Raw genomic sequence first — 25,750 nt, 5'->3', positions numbered from 1 at the left:
GTGAGCCTAAGAGAATTAAAAACTTCACCACCGGTGCTCATTAGATATTCCTTATTGAGATGATGCTTTCATTTCAAACTGTGAATCCAGAATGGAACCAGTGAAGTTTAGATCTAAGGGCCAGCAGAAAATCTAACTGCTGTAACGCCACTGGGTCCTGCATGTACCCATTATGCATGATCCCTTTGAGACTCTCAGCAGAACAAGTGGACTGAATATGGATGGATTGATAAAAGTTGAGAATTTCTCACGACTGTAGTCCACCGAATCCTGAAATTTAACACCTTTACATTCTGGGTTCACTAAAAATTCTAGGTCACATTTTTTAACTTATTTTTACTTACCTTCTGCATGCAAAAAAGTGCATTTTTTTAAATAACTTAAAAAGATGGAGCAGAGAATCAATTTTTGATATTAATTAATATTATGTGTCAGTAGATTATGAATTGTGCCAGGTTGTGAAAGGAATCTTAAACGCTACAAATGGCTTTGTTATTCTATGCAAACAATACACCTTTTTACAGGGTATTTTACAAGTCAGCGCTTGCTGGGATGATCCATCTTGCTTCTCTAATATGTCAGGGGACTTTCTCAAGCAGAAGCAGTAGAATGGGAGTATGCTATTCCATTAAGCTTGGAAACCAACATTAGTTTACAACATTAAAACATGCAATCACATTTTCAGCTAGCAAAACACAAGGGTTTAGCAGGACCTAAGGCGTGTGTTAATATGATCAGATGATGCACTCCAGCTTGAGAAAGCTCTAGAGACTTTGGATAATTTTTCATAATTAGAATAGATTATCTGCAGTCTTCATGATTTGTGGACATGTAGATCATAGCATGTAACAGTATAACATCAGGGGAATTAGAGGTCTTTGCTAAAGGGATAGTCATGACATTAACAGTAAAAGTCACAATATCATATACTGCCAGTGATAGAATGTAAATATGGTTTATCTGGCTATGTGAGACACTTACTGTACATGACTTCCATTAATATATCATTATATCTAATTTAAATCTGAATTATTTCTAAACCCTTTATTAATACTGTGTATGTTCTGGTTGAATGTTTCTCCCAATGTGTTTTATCATGAATGACCTAAGCCCAATGAAACCAAACTGCAAATCTCTGTGGAGAACACAGGCACAAATCTGATTTAATGGTCTTTATGAGCTTGTTCATAAGATAATGACCTAGAAATCCTGATTCCATTGTATTGATAGACACATACTGTATGCTGTGGATTTCTTTGCACCACAAACATCGACTCTTTTTCTCTTACAGTATGTCAATCACAGTGAAAGAAACACACACAATCCTTCTTCCTGACGAGCTCATGATATAGGCAATGAGCAGAAGAGCAACAATACAGGCACAACAAAGACAGAAAGGGGAAAATAAAAATGGCTTACAGGTTCCCCTTCCTTAAACTTAACTAGTAGTAACAGAGCTAAAAAATAATGTTTGTGAAAATAATTGCAAATCAAAATGGTGGACAAAATCGATGTCTGTAGATGCTAATAATCAGCTGGGACTCTCTTAAGCATTTCTTTGCCATGGATCTATGTAATCAAGTCCCAAATGAGCAAAAATGTCTTCTTCAGTCTTTGCTGGAAGGAATATTTTCTGTGAAAAAAAGTCAATAGAAAATGTTTCATTAGGTAACGACACCAGCAATACTCTAATTATGTACATACACAGTTATTTTTTCAGAATATAAAGTATTATATATTCTAGTCTCATTTATTATAAAAAGCAAACCCTTTCTAAATAATAAAGAAATTGATCACTTTATTTCTTTGTTTTCAACTGTTCCAGAGCACCAACAAAATATAAAACAAGAAAAAATAGGATAACAATTTAATGTTCTTCTTGAGAGACCAAGAAGAAAACTTCCAATTAAACCTAGTCATGAGATGAAGAATGGTCCAATTATGCAAACTAGGAAATGTAGTCAAAAACTGACTACTGTATACAGGGGGAAATTTAAACAACTTTGTTGTGTGAAAGAAATAATATACCGTATGTATGTACTATAAATACAACCATCATTAACTTGGTTTATAGGCATTTTTTCCACATGTCACAGACATTCAGCGAAACAAATTAAATGTAAATTGACCTTGGAATGCTATGGTATTTTGTGTTTTATACCTGGCTTGGTGAGCAGCAATAATCCCTTTGTAACCATAATCCCTTTGCAAAACGATTTAAACATCAAGTGACAGTTTGGAAATTAGTATACTAAATATATTGCTCTACTAAGTAAGTCAAAACCATTTCCTAGGTTGCACATAAACAGACAACAATGATCACTCTGACTGCATCTTGTTTGTTTTAACCGTACATTGCATATTTGAGTCATGCTGCCAGAACACTTAATTTAGAGCTATTGTGCAGCAATGTGTACGTGTCCTTCCACATGCTGTAGCAATTCTTTTGTTTGGTTAGAAACTTCATCTACACAACAAAAGGAATGTCCTCCATTGATTGTTTCACTCACAGGCCAACTGAAGTGGTAATTAAAATATATTTTTTTATCCCAGTTAAATACAATCATACAAAATAAATTGTATGTCTAGTATCAAAGGTGAAATATTTCAATTTATACTAGTGCATTCCACCAAATATGTTTTTTAGAAAATCTTTCATAATAATATGCTGTATTTTTTATATGACTTCCCAGTTAGTGTTATAAATAATTCCTAGCCTTTGCAACAGGCTCATACTGCTGAGATTCTCTCACCCTATACTCCTTCTTCTCCTTCTCCAGAATCACCTAACAGATGTGACATGCACAGCTCTGCTCCTGCAGGGGTTCGATCACGGTCATGATTGCTCATGTGCTTAGCATACTGTATACACAACAGCAAATCAGAGGTGGCACAGAGGAATCAGCTAGGGTCTCCTGCTTTGGCAGAAATCTACACTGTCCAGGCCTCAGGAAGGAAAGTGATGTCACCTTCTGCACCAGGCACAGTGTCGCCGAGTCCTGTTACACATTTAAATGGAACTTTTCTTCCTGTGGGATTCCAAAGTGCTTTACATATACTGTAGACTGAAAACCATTCCATCCACCACTGAAGTCTAGCACCCAGCTGGGTGGCGTTCAGCGGTCATTATATGCCTGCAGCCCTGCTACACCGCAGATGAGGTCGAGAAATGATATTTCTTTTTGCTTCAGCAGATAAATTAAAAGGGAAATTTAGGAAGGTCAGATTGTGCCAGACAAGATTGGAATACAGCCAGGACATTGGCAACAATACCCCTAATCTTTCAAACAGTGCAGTGGGATCTTTAATGACGAGGTAGACAGGACTTCACTTTGCACATCCTGACTCAGTGATGGCAGCATCTACAATACAGTGTCTCTGGTCGCCATAATGGGGGGGTTGGTTTGGAAAATCTAGTCTAGAGGGAAGAGTGCCATCTACTAGTCCATCTACACTACTGTCAGCAGCAATCTGGTTAACCTTGGAGTTCTCTTATCTCAGTCGCATCCCACCTGGGCCCAGAGTGGATAAGCCAATTCTGAGCAGCTGCTTGTAGAACCTCAGTCTCAGGCAGCTAATGATAGACTCAAACCAGAGTTTTCTGAACTATAGGGCTCATCTATACTTCAGATGAATGTGTTTATGAGAATGAGTTATTCTGAAACCCCCGTTAAGATTTGTATCAAATACAGAACTTAATGCAAATGTGCATGACCCATAAAAGTTTGACTTTTAATTAGAATTTTTGTAAAACAATTGTCCATTTATAGACGGTTTATAGTGCTGAACTGTTATGAATATAAGGTATTATATTTGGTACAGCACTGTCAGTTTTATCCTAAAATAAAAAAGACAAGGCTCTTAAGAACTTCAGCCAAGCTTGGTGGTTTGAAGACTATTTTCCTTAGTAGCTACGCCTGCCAGTTAGGGAAAATAAATCTTTGTTAACATTCTGCCTGAATCAATTGTAAAGAATTTAAAAATTTAGGTTTCAAAATCATTGTGACATGCTTTTTACGAACTGGCAAGACATCATATCACAGTGTATTTGCAGCTTAATCCCAACAAAGCTGGTTGTCAAGCTTGTCTGCCTTATCACACTTCAAACATCCAGTTAAACCCAAGATGAACAAAACATGTCTTATCAAGTGCATATAGGCAGTATGACCCCTGTGAGGAGCTGCTGAAGTTACTATATATCTTATACACCTGTTCAGCCCTGCCCCCAGCCCAACCATTTTCTCAACCTCCCAACCAAGGTCCAGTACCAACCTAAATTTAGGCCACTTATTATGGCCCCGGGTCTGCAATTGCACATACACGGCTGTTCTAATGTATGCATGCACACACAGTCGATCCTGGACTGCTTTTTCATAATGTATTCTAGCAGAAATACATAGATAAGAAGTCACTCCCAAACCCACCAGCTGCCCAAACATGAAAACAAAGACACTGTCGCAAATAATAAAAAGAAGAGGAATGAAACTGGAACTTAAAAATGTCTTGATCAATAACTGTGCAAATTCTTAATACATTAGTTTATTCAGATGTTGTGACATTTTAAACTACATTTGATCAAATACCATCAAATAGACCTAAAATGAACTTGTGCTTCTCAATAGTGATGGTTGGGATGGTGGTTGGGATCCACTTGATGTACAGCTAAATAAAAAAACCTTTGCCATTGTAAAAGACTGTGATGAACTTTTCCGGTGAAATTATTTGTATGTCTGTTCAATCAACTGCCGCCGTGTGTTGTGAAAACACAAGTTCAAATCCAACAGCAGCTTCATGTCCAAAGTGTGATTGTATTTGGATTGATAGTACAACTACCTGACAAGTTTACTGTAATGGCTACGTATAGTACTTGCATCCTACTTTTGCAGTAGGAATGACATCAGAATCCTTTTCCCATCTAATAAAATACTAAACAATAACTCATTTCTACCTCAAAGACTTGTTGAGCTATTATGTTGCATCCTGACAGCTTTTTTAATTCTGGTTTGTTATGTGTCTACATGACAAGACACCATGCACTGGGGATAAGGGTTTTCTACCAAATGGCCCTAGGCCTAGACCATGAAACACTCTTCCTGAAACTGTAAAATCCTCCCCATCTCTGTGTTTGACTCATTTAAAAATACTTTTCTTCAGGGTGGTGTTTCCTTACTTTAAATACAGATATGCTGTGTCTGTATCAATATGTTCTTTGTACCTCGATGTTGTCAGTCTGTTACCACTAATGGAAAGCACTTTGAAATGTCTTGACATGAATGGTTCTATTCAAAATAAAATGCATAATAATTATTGATGGTATTACTTATGGACAGTGTTTAATAGGTGGAGTGCAACACTTTTATTTTATTAAATTATGTCTAGTCATAATGTAAGGCAACATTTATTTCATTTCTTCTGTATGGCAATTGACTGCTAGCTAGATCAGCAAATAATGTACATGTACAGTAACTATGAAATCCGTGTAGCTCTATGTATTATGTCTGTATTATATACCCTATCCATAGTGTAGAACCTGTAGTAAAACCATTTGTCATTTGTCATTTATTCAGCTTTGAAAATTGTAAAATTGGCACAGTCATGATTTTATTGAATATATCAGAAGAGGGTTTGGTGACAGTTATGAACCTCATATTGAAATCACTGCCCTTATGAAAAAGTACTGGTATTTAAAATATATTAATAGGTTTGTTTAAGCTTTAATTGGTACCATTCAGCTTCTAACATGTTAAAGCAGAAAGTGTAGTATTGACGGTTTTAATGGGAGAGTGGCAAGCCAGCTACAGTTAATTTTGATTGCTGTCAGAGCATGTAAATGAAAGATTTTATCTAATTCTAATTTTGGTACTACTGTATTACATGTAGTACCAATAACATTGCAGGGAATGAAATATCTATCTTGTTTAAGTTCCCTGACTGCCTTTCAGCACCTGTTCACAACTCATCTGTTTCAGTCTCACCTGTGATCTCTCAACTCTCAATTTTATTTCTTCAGTGTGTCCTTGACTCTTAACCTGGTCATGTGATTGACTTATTTCTACTATTCACTGTGGACGTACAGAACCTGTTACCTGCCTGCCTTCACTACTGCTTGGTATCCACACTGTCTGTATATTTTAAATCTTACTATCACATTTTGCCTAGGTCATATTTCACTTCGAGCTTGTGCTAAGGTTATTTTTTATTTTAGTAGCTTGTATTTACATGTATTTACTTACTAAAGGTAAATTTTATAAATGTATTGTAAATTACAATGGGTAAGAGCACACACCAAGCAAATTCTTCTTCATCATCTTTTTCTTCTTCTGAGGAAGAAGACATTAATGAACAATTTAGCAAATCAGGCTACGTCTTACAGATTCCTATTATAGATTGTTCAGTTTCAGGTGATCATACTTGCGGCTTCTTGATCTGGTATGTAAATATCCTTTAGTCTTTATAAAAACTACAGTATTTTATTTTGTGAGTCTGACGGAGTACTGCATGTTATTAAAAACTGAACAATGTAGACAATTCTCATGTGATTCCATATATCTCTATATGCACTATAAGCACCTTGCACCTTGCAAGTGAAATAGCTGCCGTCTTTGCAGATTCCAGCTTCAAGCTGTTTAGAGTAACTAGATTTGGCATATAAAATAAAAGCTTGCACAGATGGGTTTATCTTTGTGAGATTACACACTGTAATGAACCATATCTGTTGCAACAAATACTTTAAGAGGTGACTTTTGTGCCTCCAGGGTCTTCATTTACAATGCAAATAGTGATGAAACAACTCCCTCTCTCCAGTTTGATGTGCATGAAAATGACATTCATGGATATTAACTAGGCTGGCCCTATCTGTGTAAATAAGCCTCGCTTAAAGTTTGGTGATAACTTCAGCAATGAAATCACTTCTCAACAGAATAATGGTAGCATGAAATGTGATTCACTGATTCACTGTGATCACCTCTCCCACCAGAGTGATGAGTAATCCCGAGAATGGGTCAAAAATGGTTTTGATTCGTTTTCCATTTGTCTACTATGGCAGACATTGTAGTTATTGTAGAAATAGTAGCCTCTCAATAGTTGATGTCCCAGTGTGTGGTCTACAGTATGTGTGTTTTTGTTATGTTCCACACTGTTGACTTTGATTGTTCTCCCCTATTTTTATAGTAGTTCAGGTGGGTACCTGCATCAGCATGTATGGCTGCAAAGGAACAAGTATTAGGTTTATTCCATGCTGAAAAGAGAAGAAAGAAAACACAATGTTTTCACACAAAGCCGAAACGTTGTGTTTTCTTTCTTCTCTTTTCAGCATGGAATAAACCTATTACTTATATATTTTCATATGCTTCTAAACTTGGTATGAAGTATCATAAATTGTCATCTTAAAGTGTTTAAAACAATAGAAACTAAGTCTTTCACCCGAAATTGCAATGGTTTATAACACACCTTTGTGTTTAGTACTAGGTGAGAAAAGTCCATTATCTTCTGTTCTTAAACCTTTGCTGTCCTGATTTTTCAGGGGTAGTGTCTTCCAAAAAAAATGTCTTCCCCTCAAAACAGTTTCTAAAGGACAGCACATCAATCTGTTCATTTAAGATTGATCCTAAGGTTCACAGCAAGGAGACTTTGTAAATGAAAGGTCCAAATACCGTTTGGAAATATGATAGTTAGGATATAGAATTTCCAGCATGAATAATAAAGTGTTGCAATGTACATGTTTTACATGCACAATCACACTGGACCTTAGGTCTAGCTATGTATTATGTATGAAGGGGACAGGGTTTGAAAGAGCCTTTTTTCAGTCAGAAAATAGATAATTTTTCAAAATCCTCATATACTGTTCTATAACACCTCCAATCTCCTTCTATTTTGTCTTATTTTTTAAAGCAACCATCCATCTCCTGGGAAAACCTCATTTGAAGATTTAACCTCAGTCATCATCAGTCAGTCATTCTTTCATCATACACAAACTGCAGGCCTGCTGTTGTAATGAATGATAATTGTTTTGAATTTGTGACTGGAGGGGAAAAGCAGTTTTTTTCAATAATTTGCTACACATCCACCAACCCACGCAAACCATAAACAAACATAACAGCTGGTTATATTTTTTAGGTTAATGCTACACAAACTTCAGAAGGATATTTTTAATTTGAATTAATGTTTATAAATAGTCATAACAGCTTGCTTATTTGTGGAGCTTTTTCATGTATTTAGGGCTCCTGGTGCCTCAGTTTATCTTCAATTTTCTGTAAATATTTATATTGTATGTATTCTGTAATTTTGTGTTCTATATTGTATGTTACAGTATATATAAAATGTATATGCCATCCTTATACATTATTGCTTAATGAAATGACAGTTTGTACCAGTGAATATCAACATAACTGAACATGCACACTTAACCTTAACTGGCTAAACGAAATTAGATTTGTCCACCTAAGAAGTGATTTTCTTGTGTTCCAAAGACATGGAAGAAGGCAAAACTACCAAAACTAAATTTTCAACATTTTGGTCTCAGATTTGTGGTGAAATATTTGTTGTGGAGGAGGAAATGTTCTGAGACTTTTAGCACTATATATTCTGAGCAGCATAAAAATGCAACAAATGCCACAGGTACCCATAATCATGTGCTGTGTTTTCAATATCTGTCAGTATAAACTGTATGCAGCACCAACACTTTCCTTTCTCTTAAAGATTTCATACATGCATTCAATATGCTAAACTTGCTTACTGGATCCTCTGATATCTGAATCTTCCAGAAAAAAGGGAGAAATGCATCCAAAATAATTGACCGGAGCAACATTTTTCCACTGTACTCCTGTCTTATGTTTGCGTTGTCAGACAAAATCTGCTTAGCTTTGAGTTAAGAGCATGTAAAAAGTTCATATTATATACAGTAAATACAAGTAATAGTCATTTTTTTCTGAGAGTAGGAGTTGTGAACAGAGAGCTCTTGTTAATGAATTTCATAAAGCTGTCTGGGTAGGCCATGTGTCTAACAGTGGAAGAGCTAAAAGTGAGACGAGCGTGAGATATATTCCCAGGGATACAAGGGCGTAATAAACAGCACTAAATCCGAATAGCCCTAATAGAAGAAACGCTAATGGAATTCTAATTGAAAAAGGATAGGCCACCTGAATACTATTTTATAATGGGTTCTTACAATAGCCCTTGTCTGTAAGTGGAAATTCATCTTCCATTCAGAACTCAGAGGACTGGATTGTTTTATTTTTCTGAGGAAAAAAAGGGAAGAATGTTCAAATTTGAAAGCTCAGCATTGTTCTTTGCATTACATTGTATTATTTTGTGACGAGAGAATATCTAGCTTTTATGTCCCAGGTATGAGTCAGTGAATTTATCATCAATGACAATAAAAAATGTCCTTTATTTATGTTAAATCATTAATCCAAGAAAGAGTTGTAACACTGCACATATACAGTAAATTGTAAGTTCTTTATACCTCAATTAATACAATGGTACCGCCCAAGATAGGATTCACTGTTGCAAGAAAAAAGTACTGCTGTTTCCTGAAAATTAATTTCTCCTTCACTTTCTTGTGGATCAGAACTCAGTTTAAATATATCAGTTTTTAACTATGAATAAGAATATTTAATCATTTCTCCAGTTCGCCCCTGTGATCTTCTGAAATTTTGTGTTGTATTTTGTACATGAATGAGAAAACTAGTCTTCAATATCTGCTTAAAACCAAACTTGGGTTAGAAGCAAAAGCAGTTTAAGCCACTTCAATCATTACAAAAGGCATAAAAGGGACATTAGTTAATCATTGACCAGATGTCTTAATATTTTCATAAGTACCTATGCAATTTATAATCCATTCTGGCACTACATTGTACCCTGATGTGCATAGAACACAACCAGTTTTTACAGATTAATTTCATGGAGATCTTACGTGCTCTGCAAGTTCTGTTTTTTTCTTTGTTTTACTAGTTTTCTGTCCAGAAAATCAAAGAGTTCTTTGAAAGAAAAGCAGTTTCTAGAACACATATCTGTCTCCTAAAAATCATAATATATTAACAAAACAAAGAATAAAAAAGAACCAAATGGGGTCACAGATACATTCTTTGAAGTATTAAGTATATGAAAGCAGATGTTTTATTTTCCCATCTGTAAACAACCTAATCAGTTCTGCTTTTTATGCTTGTTTTATAATTATTGCATTTGGAACTGCAAACATAGGCATTAGCCATACTAATTCAGAACATCTGTTTTGATAATGTTTCTTACGTGATTTGCAACTTCTTGATTGTCACTTTAGAGGATCATCAATAATCTTCATAAAACAGCGGGAAAAGAGACTGATGCCTTGCACTTACTATCACGCAGTCAGGCTGTGACACAAATTGTCTTTGATACCTCAATGGTTGACACATGACTTCTCAATTAAAGCCTTTAATCATTGTTCTGCATGTTCTGATGTTTAATATCACAGGAATGATTGCTGTCAGAATAAATTACAGTTCAGAAGCATTAGACAAAGCCAATATAAAAAGGTTATTTACTGTAGATTGCTTTGGATAAAGATATGAAAATATCCTATTGCATAAACTATTCATACTTGAAAACATTGTCAGGTTATTCTTTATTTGCCAATTCAGTACTATATTTAAAGCCTAATTTAATGTTTAATGTGACTTATTTTTTTTGTTTTCTTTTCTATTGACTTAAGCTTAGAGTTAGTCTTTCAGTAATATCCCCATCTTTAACACTATTTTCCCTTTTATTTTCTTACCCTTTTACTATTCTTTAGAGGTTTTCTTATTCCTTTAGAGGGTTATACTTGACTTAAGCAGCGATGCAGAGTTAATTAATTGTATTAGCAGTGAAATACTATTTTATATCCAGAATCTTTTAACCTGCCAGGTCAGTGGAAACATTGAATGATCCAGTTTAATCCTTAATAAGGAAACAACAGTAAACCTCACATTATGTTTATAGTTCTAATTCTTAATCAAACATAACAGAGAAATCAATTTCCATGGTTAATACAAGAACAGTAAGTTCCATTATTAGTCAGACCAAATGTTCTGTGTATTTAACAGACTCACATTCTATATTTTACTCTATTTTACATAATTACCCAGGCTTTGATTTAGCACTGTCAAAATGCATTTGACACATATAACCTTTTAGAAAAGCCTTTAAAAAGCTCTTGTTTTGAAGTAATACAGCCTGTGTTTTCTTTTATGTTTTTCATACTGTTTTTGACACTCAAGTTGAGCCTGGTTTCTACTGCATATCAAGTGCTGTGGAGTTCTGTCAAAAACACCCCCCTTCTCTTTAGCTCCAACAATACTATGTGGTTAATAATTAATCAAGTGAGCTTTGGTAAATTATAAAATCAAATGCTTGCCCTTTATCTGTGATTTGCTTAAAATGAAAGCATTGTATTTTAAATAAATTTTGCCCACAGTTCTGTAAAGTTGCTAATCTTTATATACAAAGCAATTTCTGCTATTGAAGCTTTTGTTCTAAAGGAATCACATCCTAGAAAATGTCTTGGATATCTTTTCCAGTATGTCAATGGTTTTTAAATGCTAATTTATGTTTTGATTGTTTGCAAATAGATTTTCTTCAATTTTCATATAGAAATGCTTAGGAACATACCTTCCTTTGAATTATTGCATGAATATAGCAATACACCTGACTTGTATACCCCAAGGTATTTCTCTTTAATAAAAATTGATTGCCATTTTTTCTTGTATATGGTATAACATATCTTTAACACAGAGAATGTCTTTATCTTTAACATTTGTATATACATAGAAATAAAAACAATGTGGTCTAGTGCATTTGTATATTATAGTAGCAGAAGTTGAGAAAACATATTAAAATATGTTTAATATTTTTTCTAATGTGACCTGAAGTAGTTGATAATGTAACACTGGAATGTTTAAACAAGACGCACTCACAGAAGCAGATTCAAGTTCTGTCATCTATAAGCCTGAAGAAATTATACATAAGAGGTCTGTAATAAACGGGTGACCTGATGTTGTTTTAAATGGATTTTTTAAATTTAAGGTGCCAAGCCTAAACTGCAAAATTAAGTATGATTAATCTTGGTTGTAATGCAGTAGCTAAATGGCTTTCAAATGATTCATTGCTGAAGTTAAATAACCTCTTTGTTTTAATTGTTTTCATCACAAGGTGAGAAAAGGTAGTTATTACAAGTCCAGTGATTAATAGTATCTCCTTACGATTAGCTGTGACCTAATTTGATTCTATACTTGTTGCAAGACATGAAAATGGCCAGGCCAGCAGAAAAGGAAATCAGAAAAAAACGCAGGGGCCTTCTCCTCTGCGGTTAAATAGGATAGAACTATTATACTTTGTCAAGCATCTACATTAAGCTAATAATAAGTGCTTAACCAAGCATTTTTAATCGGGAGGAGACAATCTTGCAGACAACACCTCCTTGCAAATGAACACAAGTAATGAGGAGCCCACAGACCAGCATTCATTGCTTCACACCCCCGCCTTGATCCTTCCCAGCACAGCCCCTGCTGCAGCTCTTTGGCTCATCAATGGTGGGAGAGGCCTCAGTGTCATAGTCAGGCTGTAGAAGGGTCAAGCTGAAAACTGTATTTCTTATTGATCACCAAATTACTCAGTGCTGTGGGGCTTGTCTGCAGCTCCTAAGCAATCTTTTTAATTCTCTGAACACATGTTCAAAGCTAAGAACTCTTTAAATATACAGTACAGTATCATTTACAGCCCCGTTAGTTTAAACAATGCTTACATTATATCACTATTTTATCCTTGTACTTGTACCAGTTCTAATCCAAATCAGCAGCACATTTCTTGTAGGTATGTACAGATCTTAGATCCAAACTCTGCTTTAAAATGTTTGCCAGAATGTCAGGAAGCAATTAATCAGTTTACTCAGAAGTGACCACACTGGCACGACCAGAATTTAGATTCTAGATGGTGTTTTTGGAGCAGGTGGTGCTACATCAGCAGTGCAAGCTTGTAAATTAGCTGGCACAGCAAAAGGGTAACTTTGTTTGTTTATTCATTGATTGATCGTTCTTGTTGTCTTGTTCATATCAGCCTATTTTGGTTTATTTTGTTATAAAAATAATCTCAGTATCTTGCAACTGATTACATATGAATGCTCACGCATTTTGTTGTTTGTTTCGGTGACACTGCTGTATTAATCATACTAGTGGAGGCCTCTGGCTATTATGAACATATCATTATTCTCTAATAAAGAGCACTAGGCTGACTGAATAGGTATTCAAAATATCAGACTGGAGGTATAGACTAGACTGTGTAGATGGCTGGATAAATGAGTCAAATAGGCACAATGGGAAAGTGACTGTGAGATGGACAGATGTGAAATGACAGAAGCATAGGTAGCCAGTGGGAGTTCTAGTCCAATTCATTGATCCTGAATTCTTGATTTTTGGTGTTATTTAGTGTGCCATTTTTAGATCAAGTCACAGTATGAAATAAAGAATAAATGTAAAGTAAATACAAAGCCATTTCATTCTTAGAAATGTAATTAGTCTGTAGACAGTGGCATAAATCACTGTATTCAAAATTCATTCATCTTTCCTATATTGTTAAAACCCAATAAATCCTCTTGGAGAAGAACTTCAGTCTTTTTTTATATATAAATCAGACTTTTTTCAACAAAATACAACAAAAAAAAGTAGTTTGATTTATGTCTAGAAATTGCATACAATGTGGTTCAACTCCTCATTTTGTTCATGTGTTGCTTGAAAGTAAACTTTACTTATCTTGGCTTGTCAGACATTTTATTTTTATCAGAAAGTCTTATTTAGTAATTAGCAGTGGAATATCACAAGGAATGACTTAGTAAAAGGCTCAGTTGTTGTAAAGTGCACATTCCACCTAAGAAATATTTGGGATTAGCTACTGATAGCTGTGAAGTCTGTGTGATGTGCAGATGATAAGTGGATAGCAAAAGAAATAGAGCAAAGATATGTGACCTTATTTGTGTGTGGGTCATGGGCTCCTGCAGATGCCATAAAAGCCAGAATTTATCATTTTTTCCCAAATGATTAAACACACAAGAATTCATTTTTTTGCTTTAGTCTTCTTTTACCTGTTACACTTAAGGTATTAGAGGATATAATGTTTTCATATGTACATGTTCTTTTGACTAATAATAACATTGTTTTTATCATGAATTCATGTTCAGCTACCTGTTTTTTGACTCTAGTGTTGCACTCTATAAATGACCTTCTTAGAGAAGCCTTTAAAAAACAATTCCTAGGTTTCAGTTTTATAAAACTGCCAGGTGTTAAACTGTATAAATTACAAAAGTATACCATGAGAATCCTGCTTTTTGTTTCTTTTAATAGGACTTGTGACACTGGTACAGGGTGAGAAGAATGGAAGGGGAGGGAAATGTAAAAATATAATTTCCACTGGGAAGACATATCATGCTCATTGTAATGTCAAATCTTAATACCTATCCAAAAATTCCCTGCATTTTCACACTATTAAAATTTAGTTTTTGTTTCCTTGCTCCCATATGAAAACAATCAAACTGAAACACAAGCATATTTCTCCGCGTGGATAGCAATGGTTGTCAACAGAATACCAGCAGGAAGAAGCAGTGTTTAAGTTTAAAAAACGATAGAAATGTCAGACCCCATATGGAGTGTTTAAAAAAACATAACCAGAAGCACTTTAATGATCTGAAAGCTCAGGAGGGCTTTGGTGCATGGAAACACAAAATTATTATAGGACAAAGTTTCATTTATTACAACAAAATGTCAAAGAGGGATGACATTAAGAATCCTTTAACACAGATCTAGCAAGCATTTTTTATCAATGTCTAACACTTCTTGGTGGAAAAATAGATCACACCCTCATTAAAAGTGTAAAATTGCTTTAGAGTTTAAGGCACTAATACATAAATTGCATTTAAATTTTAACCACAGCAATCATTCTGCATATCTAACACATTGATTTTATATAATAGGGCACTGCGGTGGCTCTGTGGCTAAGGATCTGCGCCTTTGGCTGGAAGGTTGCTTTTATTTAATCATCACCACTGACACAAAGTGTCATTTATTTTTTGGTGGGTTTTGTAACGTAGAGGGTCAGTTTTGTAAAATGTGGTGAGCAATAGTCCAGGACTGCAATACATATAGAGTACAGTAACTGGCGGAGCAGTGGCTCTGTGGCTAAGGCTCTGTGCCTGTGGCTGGAAGGTTGCTGGTTCATATCCTGAGGCCGGCAGAGGAATCCTACTCAGTTGGATGTCTGAGCAAGGCCCTTGACCCCAGCAGCTCCAGGGGTGCTGTATAAATGGCTGACCCTGTGCTCTGACCCCAAGCTTCACTCCGTGTGTGTCATTGTGTCTCATGGAGAGCATGTTGGGTATGTGAAAAAGACAAATTTCTAATACAAGAAATTGTAGATGGCCAATAAAATAATCCTATCTTATCTGCAATATTAGAAGATTTCACTGGATGTTTCTTGTTGGGGTTTCTAGGCCCTAGCAAGTACCTCCTTTCCTGTGCAGAAGGTAGAGTCTAATAGACCTGGAGAGGATCTAATCTAGGGGGAGATTAAAAATAAGGTAAAGAGCCACATGAATCTTCTGAAACAATTTAAACTCCAGATGTCTTTATGCAATTAAGAGTTTTTTTTTTCTTGTATGTTTCATATCCCTGTATCATGGGCCAACAGTTTTCTAATTGTCTGCGTTTCTTTGATTGCAGTCCATAAATTCTAGATTAACTTTGTTGCTCCTCAATCAATTATTTTACAGCTCCATTAATTGTTTCTCATCCTCTGTGGAATAGGACTCAATAGCAAGATGATTATATCCTAAAATTAAAATCCATATTTGCATTGTTATGTAATTGCCTGAATGCAATTTTCACTGTTCTACAACATTCAGAATTGTTTCCCTCTAAAATAGTTCCAAACAGAAACTGAGCTCATATGAAGTATCACAAATGCAAATCTATTGTGCTTTCAATTACATGATTCAAAGAATACACATCACTCAGTGATTCTGCATCCTGTGCATAAATTCTAAGTTATCAAAAATTAGTAAGGTCAGAAGTACTGTAGAAGATCTATTTCAATTAATATTGATTCATAGAAGGGTAACTCAAACACAAAGCAGCTACACAGTGCAGTTTCTAACACTTTACTGAACATAAATTGTGAAAAAAATTAACGTTCTAAATTGTAACTAAGCTAAAAGTGCCTGAACTGCCTAGCCGAGGAGTCAAATTAATAATTAATGATTTCCTTTTAAAATATTATTCCTATTTATTTATTATTCATTATTTTAAATATTATGCAGCCAGTGCCCTCAGAAAAAAATGTCATTTATGTTAAAACGTGAAGTTATAAATGCTTTATATTAATATAAATGCTTCATATTAGCACATTCTATGTAGCGAATTTTAATTCAGTGTATTGTGTATTCCAGTTGTAAGAAAAATGTCATAAAATACTGCCATAATTAAAACAGGCTCTTCCCTGTTGCTGGTCCTCAAGTCATTTTAGAACACACATAAAAAAGTGTCTGTCTGTGGTGTATAGAATGCCACAAAATGTTTAAGGCAAAAAAAGCTTGTAAAAAATATGTTTTATGGTTAGTATATTTGGTCTAATACTTCTTTAAAATAATAAAAACAATGCCATGTAATAAATTTGGTCTATTCACATTCTTCCTATACCCTTCACTAGAATATTTCACCTAATATATTTTAGATTATCTGAACAAAACTTCTAATAAAAATCACTTTACAGTTTGAATTAATGTCTACAGGTCAAGGGGAATGTAGGTTTGTGTGTCTATCCACCTTATACGCGCCTATCCATTAATCATCAAATAAAGCATGGTCACAAACCAGGCTCGTAATTTTATTTAGATTATTATGGATTAATCCAGGAATTACTGTAGTCCATCCTCGCAAAATATATTGCGTTAGATAAGACTTTAATATTGATGCATTTTCCCATTTTGTCAGTAAAATCAAAACAACCGAAGCTTAGGAGTTCACAACCCCCTTTCCAAAGATTTTGTGAAGTACAGCGCAAATGTAAGTGAAATTATTCATATGATTATCTGACAAACATACATATATTTTTTGTAAAATGAAAACTTCCATATTTTTAAATAATACATGATGATTTAAAAACCACATTCTCCAATTCAAGGGGAGTATGCTTCATTAGTAAATAAATCTAATACTTATTTCCATCTGTTGCTGAAGTAAAAGTGCAGTATGTTATTGATGAGAAAACACTAACTCTATCAGAGAACATCCATAATCCATCATCTGTCAAATCAATATAGAGGCTGTTATGTGTTGAAAGGGAAAAATATGAGTGCCTTAGACCTATGCTTCAATCTGGGTTATATCCCAGGTGAATTTTGACAGCGTACCCAGTGGACACCAGCTGCACGTTGCAAACCATAACCGGCAGGTTATGCTTAACCAGAGTTCATGACTGAATAACAGAAGTGGTTTCAGATGCCAGAAAAGAGGTGCAAGGACTGAAAATCTCCATAGCAATTATTAATGACCTGCATTCCTGCTTGGCCTCGTAGCAGAGCTCAGGAAGAGTAAATGCACTCTGCATCACAAATCAGCCCTGGACCTAGGACTGATTTGTAAGGCTCTTTCAATCCATTTTATGATCTTTTACCTTAAAGAACTCAATTTGCAGGAAATGTATAATGAAAGTATTCAAATAGAATGCATATTGTTAAAAGTTATTTTTTCTTTATGTCATAATGCCTTCTAATCATATTGTCTTCATTTTTCAGAATATAATCTATTTAAAGTATTGCACTGTTAAGCCTTGAGCCTCATAGATTTATAACTGACATGAAAGATTATGGTAATTCAATATTCAATACAGTAACATATCTCTGTACACAACTTTGCTCTTCAGCACAGTGCAGCTATACTGCTGTCAGAGTATTGGAATTACAATATCATGCTCACAAATGTAGTATGTCCTATTGATCAGAAAGATTAGAACTGATTTTTTCTTTTGTCCCCCAAGACCTGTAATATTATCTGACACTGCAATAGAGAAACAATCTAAAAGTGGCAGAAACTAATAAATTAAATGTTGTACTGTACCTCAGGAACTGTACATCACTACATCTACATCATCGACAAGTACATCAGTAATACCCAACAACTGCAATATCCAAGCACTGTTATCAGCTGCAACAGCAGTGTGGTCTGGACAACCACCGTGTCCGCAGGTTTTTATTCCAGCTCAGCTCATTATTGGTCTAATTGGACCTACTCGCCAGTTTTTCCCAGCTCGTCGGGTGCTGCTGCTTTAATAAGACCTAGAAAGTTCACAGACACAGGGACTTTTGTGGTCTGAATGGGACTATTCTGGACTATGACACCAATATAGTAATGGGATATTTACAGTATTGCACAATAAGGACAGAGAAAGTGTGCTGGGAAACAAGTTGAAAAGGGTTTTGAAACATCATTGTCCAGATGGACTGTACGTCAACAGCAATTCAGTCTTCAGCTTACCTGGACTAAGAGAGCCTAGTGCCCAGAGGACTCCAGGTATATCGCAGAGGCTTTTTTTAGTACATTGTCACTGCATTGTGATAGAATTTTGCAAAAGTGCAGAATTCATCAGTGGGATGCCAAAAAAGAGCATTAATAATTTCTGGATTTAGTTCCCCCTGTTGATTACCATATGTCAGCTAAATAATCATGATCAATAGAGTTTCTCCACTGGGGGGCTCGGCTTGAGATTCATGATGCGGCTGAGCTAAAGACCCTTACCCTTTTCACTTTAAACATGATGACTTTTGATGTAGCTGGTTTGTAACTTTGCAATGACAGATTCTGTCAGCATATGAATCAGCCAGCAATTAAGACTCCTGACAGCTCTGAAAAAAAACGTGCAAAGATGCCTTGTTATTATTGTTCTGGGCTGTTACACAACTCCCAACAGCTGTGGCACTTAAGGGGGAGTCTTCTTTGTGCTGCTTCTTGAGGAATGGGGGGTGGCTTTAATAACTTCCTATGGTTTGGGAATAAGACTCAACAGAAATGATCTTTTTTTGGGAAAGTAAAAGAAGAAAAGCTCAGAGAATGAAATAGTGACGTTCATTTTTTGTTTAGTTTTCTACCACGGTTGTAATTACAGTATATAGAATTAGCCAGGAATGCATGGGAATCAAGTGATATTGCCGACATAAGTATATTTCATTGTTTCTCACTGTGTCAAGATTATTATATGCTACATGCTATGATCTGAATGTATTAGACATTAAAAATACTTATTTAAATGCTTATTTTAAAACATATAAAGAAATTGTAAAAGGTACACTATGTAGACATTTAATATGTATGCTAATAACTGTTGGTTTTGATATCATTTGGAGCTTTTAATTTATGCCCTACTGATTTCATCTGAAAGTTACTTTTTTCTATAAATTGTCAATCTGTCTGGCATCCTCCTGCCATAATATTATTGTACATCACCCTTGAATTTAATCCCATTTCTTTCTGAATTACTGATCCATTTAATTTATATACAGCCAGAAAGACTTACTAAATACAGTCTTATTAAAACATATCAATTATTGTTTGCTAACATTGGAGATTTAACTTGTGAAGAAAACATGTTATAAACAAATTACTTGTCGGATGCATCATCTTGGCCCAAGGCATTCCCTAAGAAAAAACATAACTGAAGAAATGAACAATGGCATAATAACCACGTTCTTTTCAGAAATCAAATTAAAAAAATGTACACATTATTTTATTTCCAAGGCTGACAGGAAAAGAGAATAAAACGAGCATATACACAGTGGGATGGAGATAATTAAGCCTTAAGATAAGACACTCTCCCAGATGAAAAGCTTTTTTAAGCATCAGTTTTGAAATATATCAGTAAAATACTGTGCAGGGGATTGTTTTCTTGCGTATATCAATTCTTTCGTTATTAAACAGTGTAAGGGTTTTTTATGTTTTTTTCTCACTATGAGAAACCACTGGGGATACAGCACTTCAAATCAGTCGAGGTTGTGAGGGTGAATTCTAGAAGAGTAATCCAACACATGAATGCATTTAGTATATTGTTCTCTGGTGTTGACATCGTTAGTGGCTGAACCGTTTGGCGTTCAGTTATGCTTACTTTCTGACTTATGAACATAGGCACTTCTGTTATAATGGGAATTCACAGAGCAAATGGAGCCTGCAGGGTTGAAATAACATTGAAGGGCTGTTCTTTATTCATAATTGAGAGCTATAAAGAAATAGAGAAGTGCCTTCACTTTGGAAATATGTTCTAGGTGAAGATTTTTAATTCTGCCATGAATTAAACAAAAGTGATTTCTTATCTATTGTGCAATGGGCAAAATATAGCCCTTGGTTTTATATTAATCCCATAAATATTGAGAAAACTTCCTTGTATTCTCTTGTATATCGATGCTCTGTAGATATCCATGTGTCACTGCTACAAGTACAGTAGCCTGAAAATACATGCCTGTGTGTACGTATGTACAGTAGCATTTAGGCTTTTATTCTCCAATTTTCCGGAAAAGATCTCTACAAAGCCTCTATACAGGAAAGTCTGTCATTTGCACTGGAGTAAGACCCTGTTCCCAAATCCACAGCAATTCACAGGATCAGCTGTGTGGTGCTCATTGCTGTTGAGAACCTGACATCATGATCACCCTTTTCAGGGGGATTGCAAGCATGATCCACATATTAAGTGGCTGTTCAAATCAAGTTGCAAAAGATGTACACAGTTTTGAGGTGAACTCCTGTATTAAAGAGTGTCCATTCAGACAAACAACAAAATTAGTTTCTGAGAGGAACAGGTCAAATGTAGTTATGCAGTCTAACCTAGCCTTCAGTACTGGTGTGCTTGAAGAAATATTCTAAGCTGCTTTCTAAGATGAAGATGATGGTAAGTTAATACATAGAAAGCAATCCCAGCTCCTAAGAACCTTAGTCCTTTAGGTCAGAGATTAGTGGGCAAAAATCAAGTAGCCCCAACTAATCAGGCATGTGTGTGTTCATATTATAATGTGCTTTTAGTGATTTTATAATAGTATTCCTGTCCCACCTTTTCCTGCTCAAACTGTTTTTGGCCCTGCCTAAGCCTATTTTATCCATGATTATAATATATTTGGCTTTTCATTTTTTTTAAATCTTAAACATGTAAAACTTTGTTTTGCTTGTTTATATGAACACAATTGCAGGCAATTAAGTACATGAAACTGGGAAAAGGCAAAACCGGGAAACAAAAAAAAAACGGGCCAGACAATTCCAGAATCTATTTTATATTCTAATACATATGTTGTCTTTTACACAGCAATACCACTCTAGAAGTGGCACTGCACATCTCAAAATGCTCTGGATGTGCATACTTCCAGAATATATCACCTGGTGAAAGCAGTAACATCATGGTAATAGCAAAACATATGCAAATAACATTTAGGGAGTGCATTAAGTATTGAACGTGCCTCTTTTACGAGAACTAGGATAACAACTTTGATTTTTTTTTCTGGCCAACAGGCACCATCACATTTCTATTCACTTCCAGCTGGGGAGAAATTCAAACACAAATCCCTAATGCTCAGTGCAATTGCCCTATTATTGCCCAGTCATTTGCGAAAGAACAGTCTTCTTCATTCTGTGAAATTTGTATCAAAGCCAGGTGCAATGTAGACAGCATGCTGTGCGCATGGTGATGGTGACGAGTGAAATTGCTACTTGGAATTCAAGTTTAAAATAAAATGTGTGGCTGTTTTTTTAACTACTGACTGCAGCATAAGTTGAGAGGAATCGTAAGAATTGTGATGAAGCTCTAAAAAACAGATCTTAGCATTCTAAATACTGATTTCACACTGAAACACAGCATATGTTTATCTTTCCAATGGCAATGGCATTGGAGTCCCTAAAATGTCCAGTAGAAGTTACTGTAGGTACTGTACAACCCAAAACACCATGCTCATTTGTTCAAGCCCTGCCAATCCATCATTTTCATTTATTTGTTATGCTTGAAGAGGCTAGTCAATAATATTCTACCACTGCCTTTTACAGAAGTCTCTGTTCCGAGAAAGCTCTGCTTGTTTGTAGAGTCTAAATTATTTTGAAATTTAAATCACATTTGTGCATTTATGACTAATAGAAAAAAGAAAATGATATTAGAGAGTCCGTATACTGAAACACATTTGACACATTGAAGTGAAAACTATAAATAAGCATGAGAAAGTTTGTAAACAAGAGGAAACCATTTGGCACAGTTACCTCTTTTGGTTTTTAGAAGCTGAGTAATCTGAGGATCTCACCCATCCATTTTCCTGAGGGAAGAGCTGGTATCAGCTACAACAACATAGCTGGGTGTCTTGCTTCAGACCCACATAACTTTTTAAAAAGATCTCCTGTTCTTAGTTATAAATACAGCAGTCCTCTCGATTGTGTTTCACTGTTCTATGGCATTTCAAGATTTGTATTGTTTCTGTTTCTGTGCATTCCTAATTGAATAATGTAAAGTAACACTTAGTTAACTCTATTTATATAAAATGTATGACATAAATACTGTATACAGTTTGACAGTGGCATGGAGTACTCCAAGTACTTGACCCAAAGAAGGCTCCACAGCCGAAACATTGTGTTTCTTTTATTCTCTTTTCAACATTGAAAAAAACCTTTACTTGTTCCTTTGCAGCCTATGCATGCTGACGCAGCCACCTACTTGAACTACTGTACTTCAAGATAAATTTAAGTTATCTTGGGGGCCAAGTAAAATATGTAAACTCTCCGAAGCAGGAATGACCTCTATAATAACACCTGCTTGGAGAATAGGAAGAATTCAGAGATGTATGAGTTACGGATTAAGCTTACAGTTTGTAACAGACATGTGTCCTCTCCCTCTTTTCCACCTTGCGTAGAACGAAATGTGTGGCTGTCAAATAAGATTTGACAGCGGCAAGAATTGAACATTCTCAAAAGCTCAAATTATAGTTCTGAATGAGAGAGCATTAATTAAAAAAATCAGAGGTGTAATAATCCTAATCATTAGACATCCATTCCAGAGGCATGATACAAGGGGCATGTACCTCATTAATCATCGCGTTATACTTGGCTTTGAGTAATTACCTATGCACAAAAAAAAGTTTCAAGGGTGTTTTTAAAATTACTGATTTTTACATGAGAGGTGTTGCACAGGTCATGTAGCACTTTTGCAATGGGAGGAGACTGTCTGTCTGCAACTGATGAAATTATGTGAATGTCCTCATTTATCACTGGGCAGCATATATTAATTATATGACACCTTGAAAAATACAGTAGAGGGCAGGTTAGAAAATGGTTTACCTTCATGTTCGAACAGAGACAGCACAGACAAGGCTTTAAAAATGGTGAAGGAGAGGACAATAAATGTCAATTGATCAACAATTTGATCATGTGATCAAATTAAAACGGATAAAATTTATTTTTTTTATTTACATATTAGATTTAGAGAGTTAATAATCAAGCAACTCTAACAAAGCAGAGAATGTCAACATTCCATAAACTGCAGAAAATACAGAACCCCTTGTTTTCTAGTTAATAGCTTCCTACCTTTCCTTTTACAACTGTAGTTAACAGACACATGATAAATTCATTTTCAAGACTAGATAGATTATGATATAGATTGATATACATAGATATGATAACCTCTCACCTCCAAAACAGTTATGTACACTAATATATGTGTGTTTTGTTGTAGTTACAACCAAATCTACCTGTACTTTCTGTACCTGTACTGTTTAAAAATGCCTCTGATTTTTTGAACACCAATCAATTGTTATTGTATTAGATGACATAAGAATGGAAAAGGTATAGCTAGGGACAGTGAGCCCATGGCAATGCAGTGGGAGCTCTGGTAAAGCATAATAAATAGAAATCTCTTTACCAGGTAAGCGTTTGGATCAAAGATAAAAAAGTATGTAAACACTGTACAGGCCTGTCATATGGGTCTGGTCTGTGGAATGTGAAAATTCCATACTTCAGAAAGTGAATTTTCTTAGGGGTCTTTTATTACTGTACTATAATGTGAAACCTTCTGGATTTCTGTCACTGGTGAATCCTGGCAAAAGGGAGTGAGTAGGTTTCCATTAGTGGTTTTATCACAGTACACGTTCTGCAGATACAAGAGAAAATCTTATTTCATAAAAATCCAAAATCTTCTCACCTGACCAAATTCAGACAAAAGAAATTACTTTTTGTTTTAAAATGATCAGACTATTAACAGGCTTGCGCTGGAGTAATCCTCATTATCTGAGATTCTGTTTCCATATGTTCTGCTTCAGCCAATTAATTAAGACCTCGCTAAACAAAGGACAAAGCGGGGCCACTTGTCTCAGCTTCAGGCATAATAAGAAGAAGCAAATTCAACTATCTGTGCCAGTTAACTGGTAACCAAGACAGTTAATTGATCTTCATTACCTTAATTACAGCTCCAACGCAGAGAACGAGCTAATGAAGAGCCTACATTGTTAAATGATTCTATCAGAAAATAACCTTGGATCTGACCTTGAATTCTGCAAATGGAGAATAAAAAAAAAACAAATGCAAGATCTTCAAAAAGATACATTCCATGGATTGCATTATAAATTTTTAAGGCATTTTTGTAGGTTTTGTATGGAGGCCCCTGTTTGCTTCACACTGGGGATTCGTATTTTGTCTGTCTGAGTTTAAAGGTTTTACATCTGTCATGCGACTGTCACCAGTTTTGTGCTAACCTGTGTCCCAGAAGAATTGATGAGGACCTGATTTTGACAAGGTTTTTTCCCTTCAGTCACTTAGTGATCTCCACTTCACCAGGAGTCACTTGCTGTATGTGGGATAAACATGTGCATATGTACAGTATATGAATGTATGTGTGCAGAAGACCTGCCTAGCATCCCGGTACACCAGAGCTGTATGTCGGCAGCTAGAATGAGAAGAGCACAACTTTCAGAGCAGAGGCAGCATTCGCATCACTCCCTTGCTAGTTTAATCTGATCCTACATCGCACTCTTCCTCTGTCAGAGCATTTTCACGCTCAGTGAAATTTACCGTTTTGTCCAGTCTGCTGTTCCGGTGATGTACTTCAATACATCAAAGTGATTCATTAAAAACTGCATGCTATGTTTTCCAGATTTTAAAAGTTACTGCCCATGAACCCGTGCCTGAAGGCCAAGTGTGGCAGGGGGCATTATCTTGGAGGGTGGGAGTATTATTAATTAGGAGGACATCAACCTAGGGACAGACAGCTTTTTCTAATGTGCCGCTGTGTAGAGGCAGAGGGAAATCCTAAATTTAAAAAAAAACCTGGTTAATATGTCGTGTCACTCATTGCACAGTGTAGGGGAGCAATGTATTTATATTCCACACATGAAATGAACCAACCCTATTTCTGAGACTGTATCCAATTCCTTTCACAGACTCTGTATTAGAGAGTCCCAGGGAATATATACTGTATGCAGTCCTCAGTCATATTCCGGCTGTCCCCTTTTACTGAATTTCACTGACTGTAAAGGGAGATGGATGAGCCCTTGTAATGCCATTCAGAGAGGTCTGAACGTACATCATTCAGGGCCAAGTAGTTATTGGTTGGTTTTTTTTTTTCGCAACTGGAGTGTCTTTATTTTCACTTCAAGTATTTCAAATTAATGTATGTTAAATTAAATATTCTAAAGGTTGATACATTAATTGCCATTAAATTAACCTCATGAAAGGTAAAACAGAAGTTTATT

The 25,750-nt window shown here is 35.4% G+C and overlaps 1 protein-coding gene across 2 annotated transcripts in view; it reads right to left on the bottom strand.

Moving 5' to 3' along the window:
* Nucleotides 1-1,546: 1,546 nt before the first annotated feature.
* dntt (deoxynucleotidyltransferase, terminal) overlaps nt 1,547-25,750 on the bottom strand; it is a 62,140-nt gene continuing 37,936 nt past the window's right edge. For both annotated transcript variants that reach the window (XM_088916807.1, XM_088916806.1), the window contains one exon: nt 1,547-1,633. In XM_088916807.1, the coding sequence (XP_088772933.1) occupies nt 1,547-1,633 (87 nt within the window). The remainder of the gene's footprint in view (nt 1,634-25,750) is intronic.

The sequence above is a fragment of the Atractosteus spatula genome, chromosome 5 (assembly GCF_055471065.1).
Source record: "Atractosteus spatula isolate fAtrSpa1 chromosome 5, fAtrSpa1.hap1, whole genome shotgun sequence".
In the NCBI taxonomy this organism is placed as follows: Eukaryota; Metazoa; Chordata; class Actinopteri; order Semionotiformes; family Lepisosteidae; genus Atractosteus; species Atractosteus spatula.
Note: the sequence above shows the minus strand (reverse complement) of the source record. Positions and strands in the feature narration are given on the sequence as shown.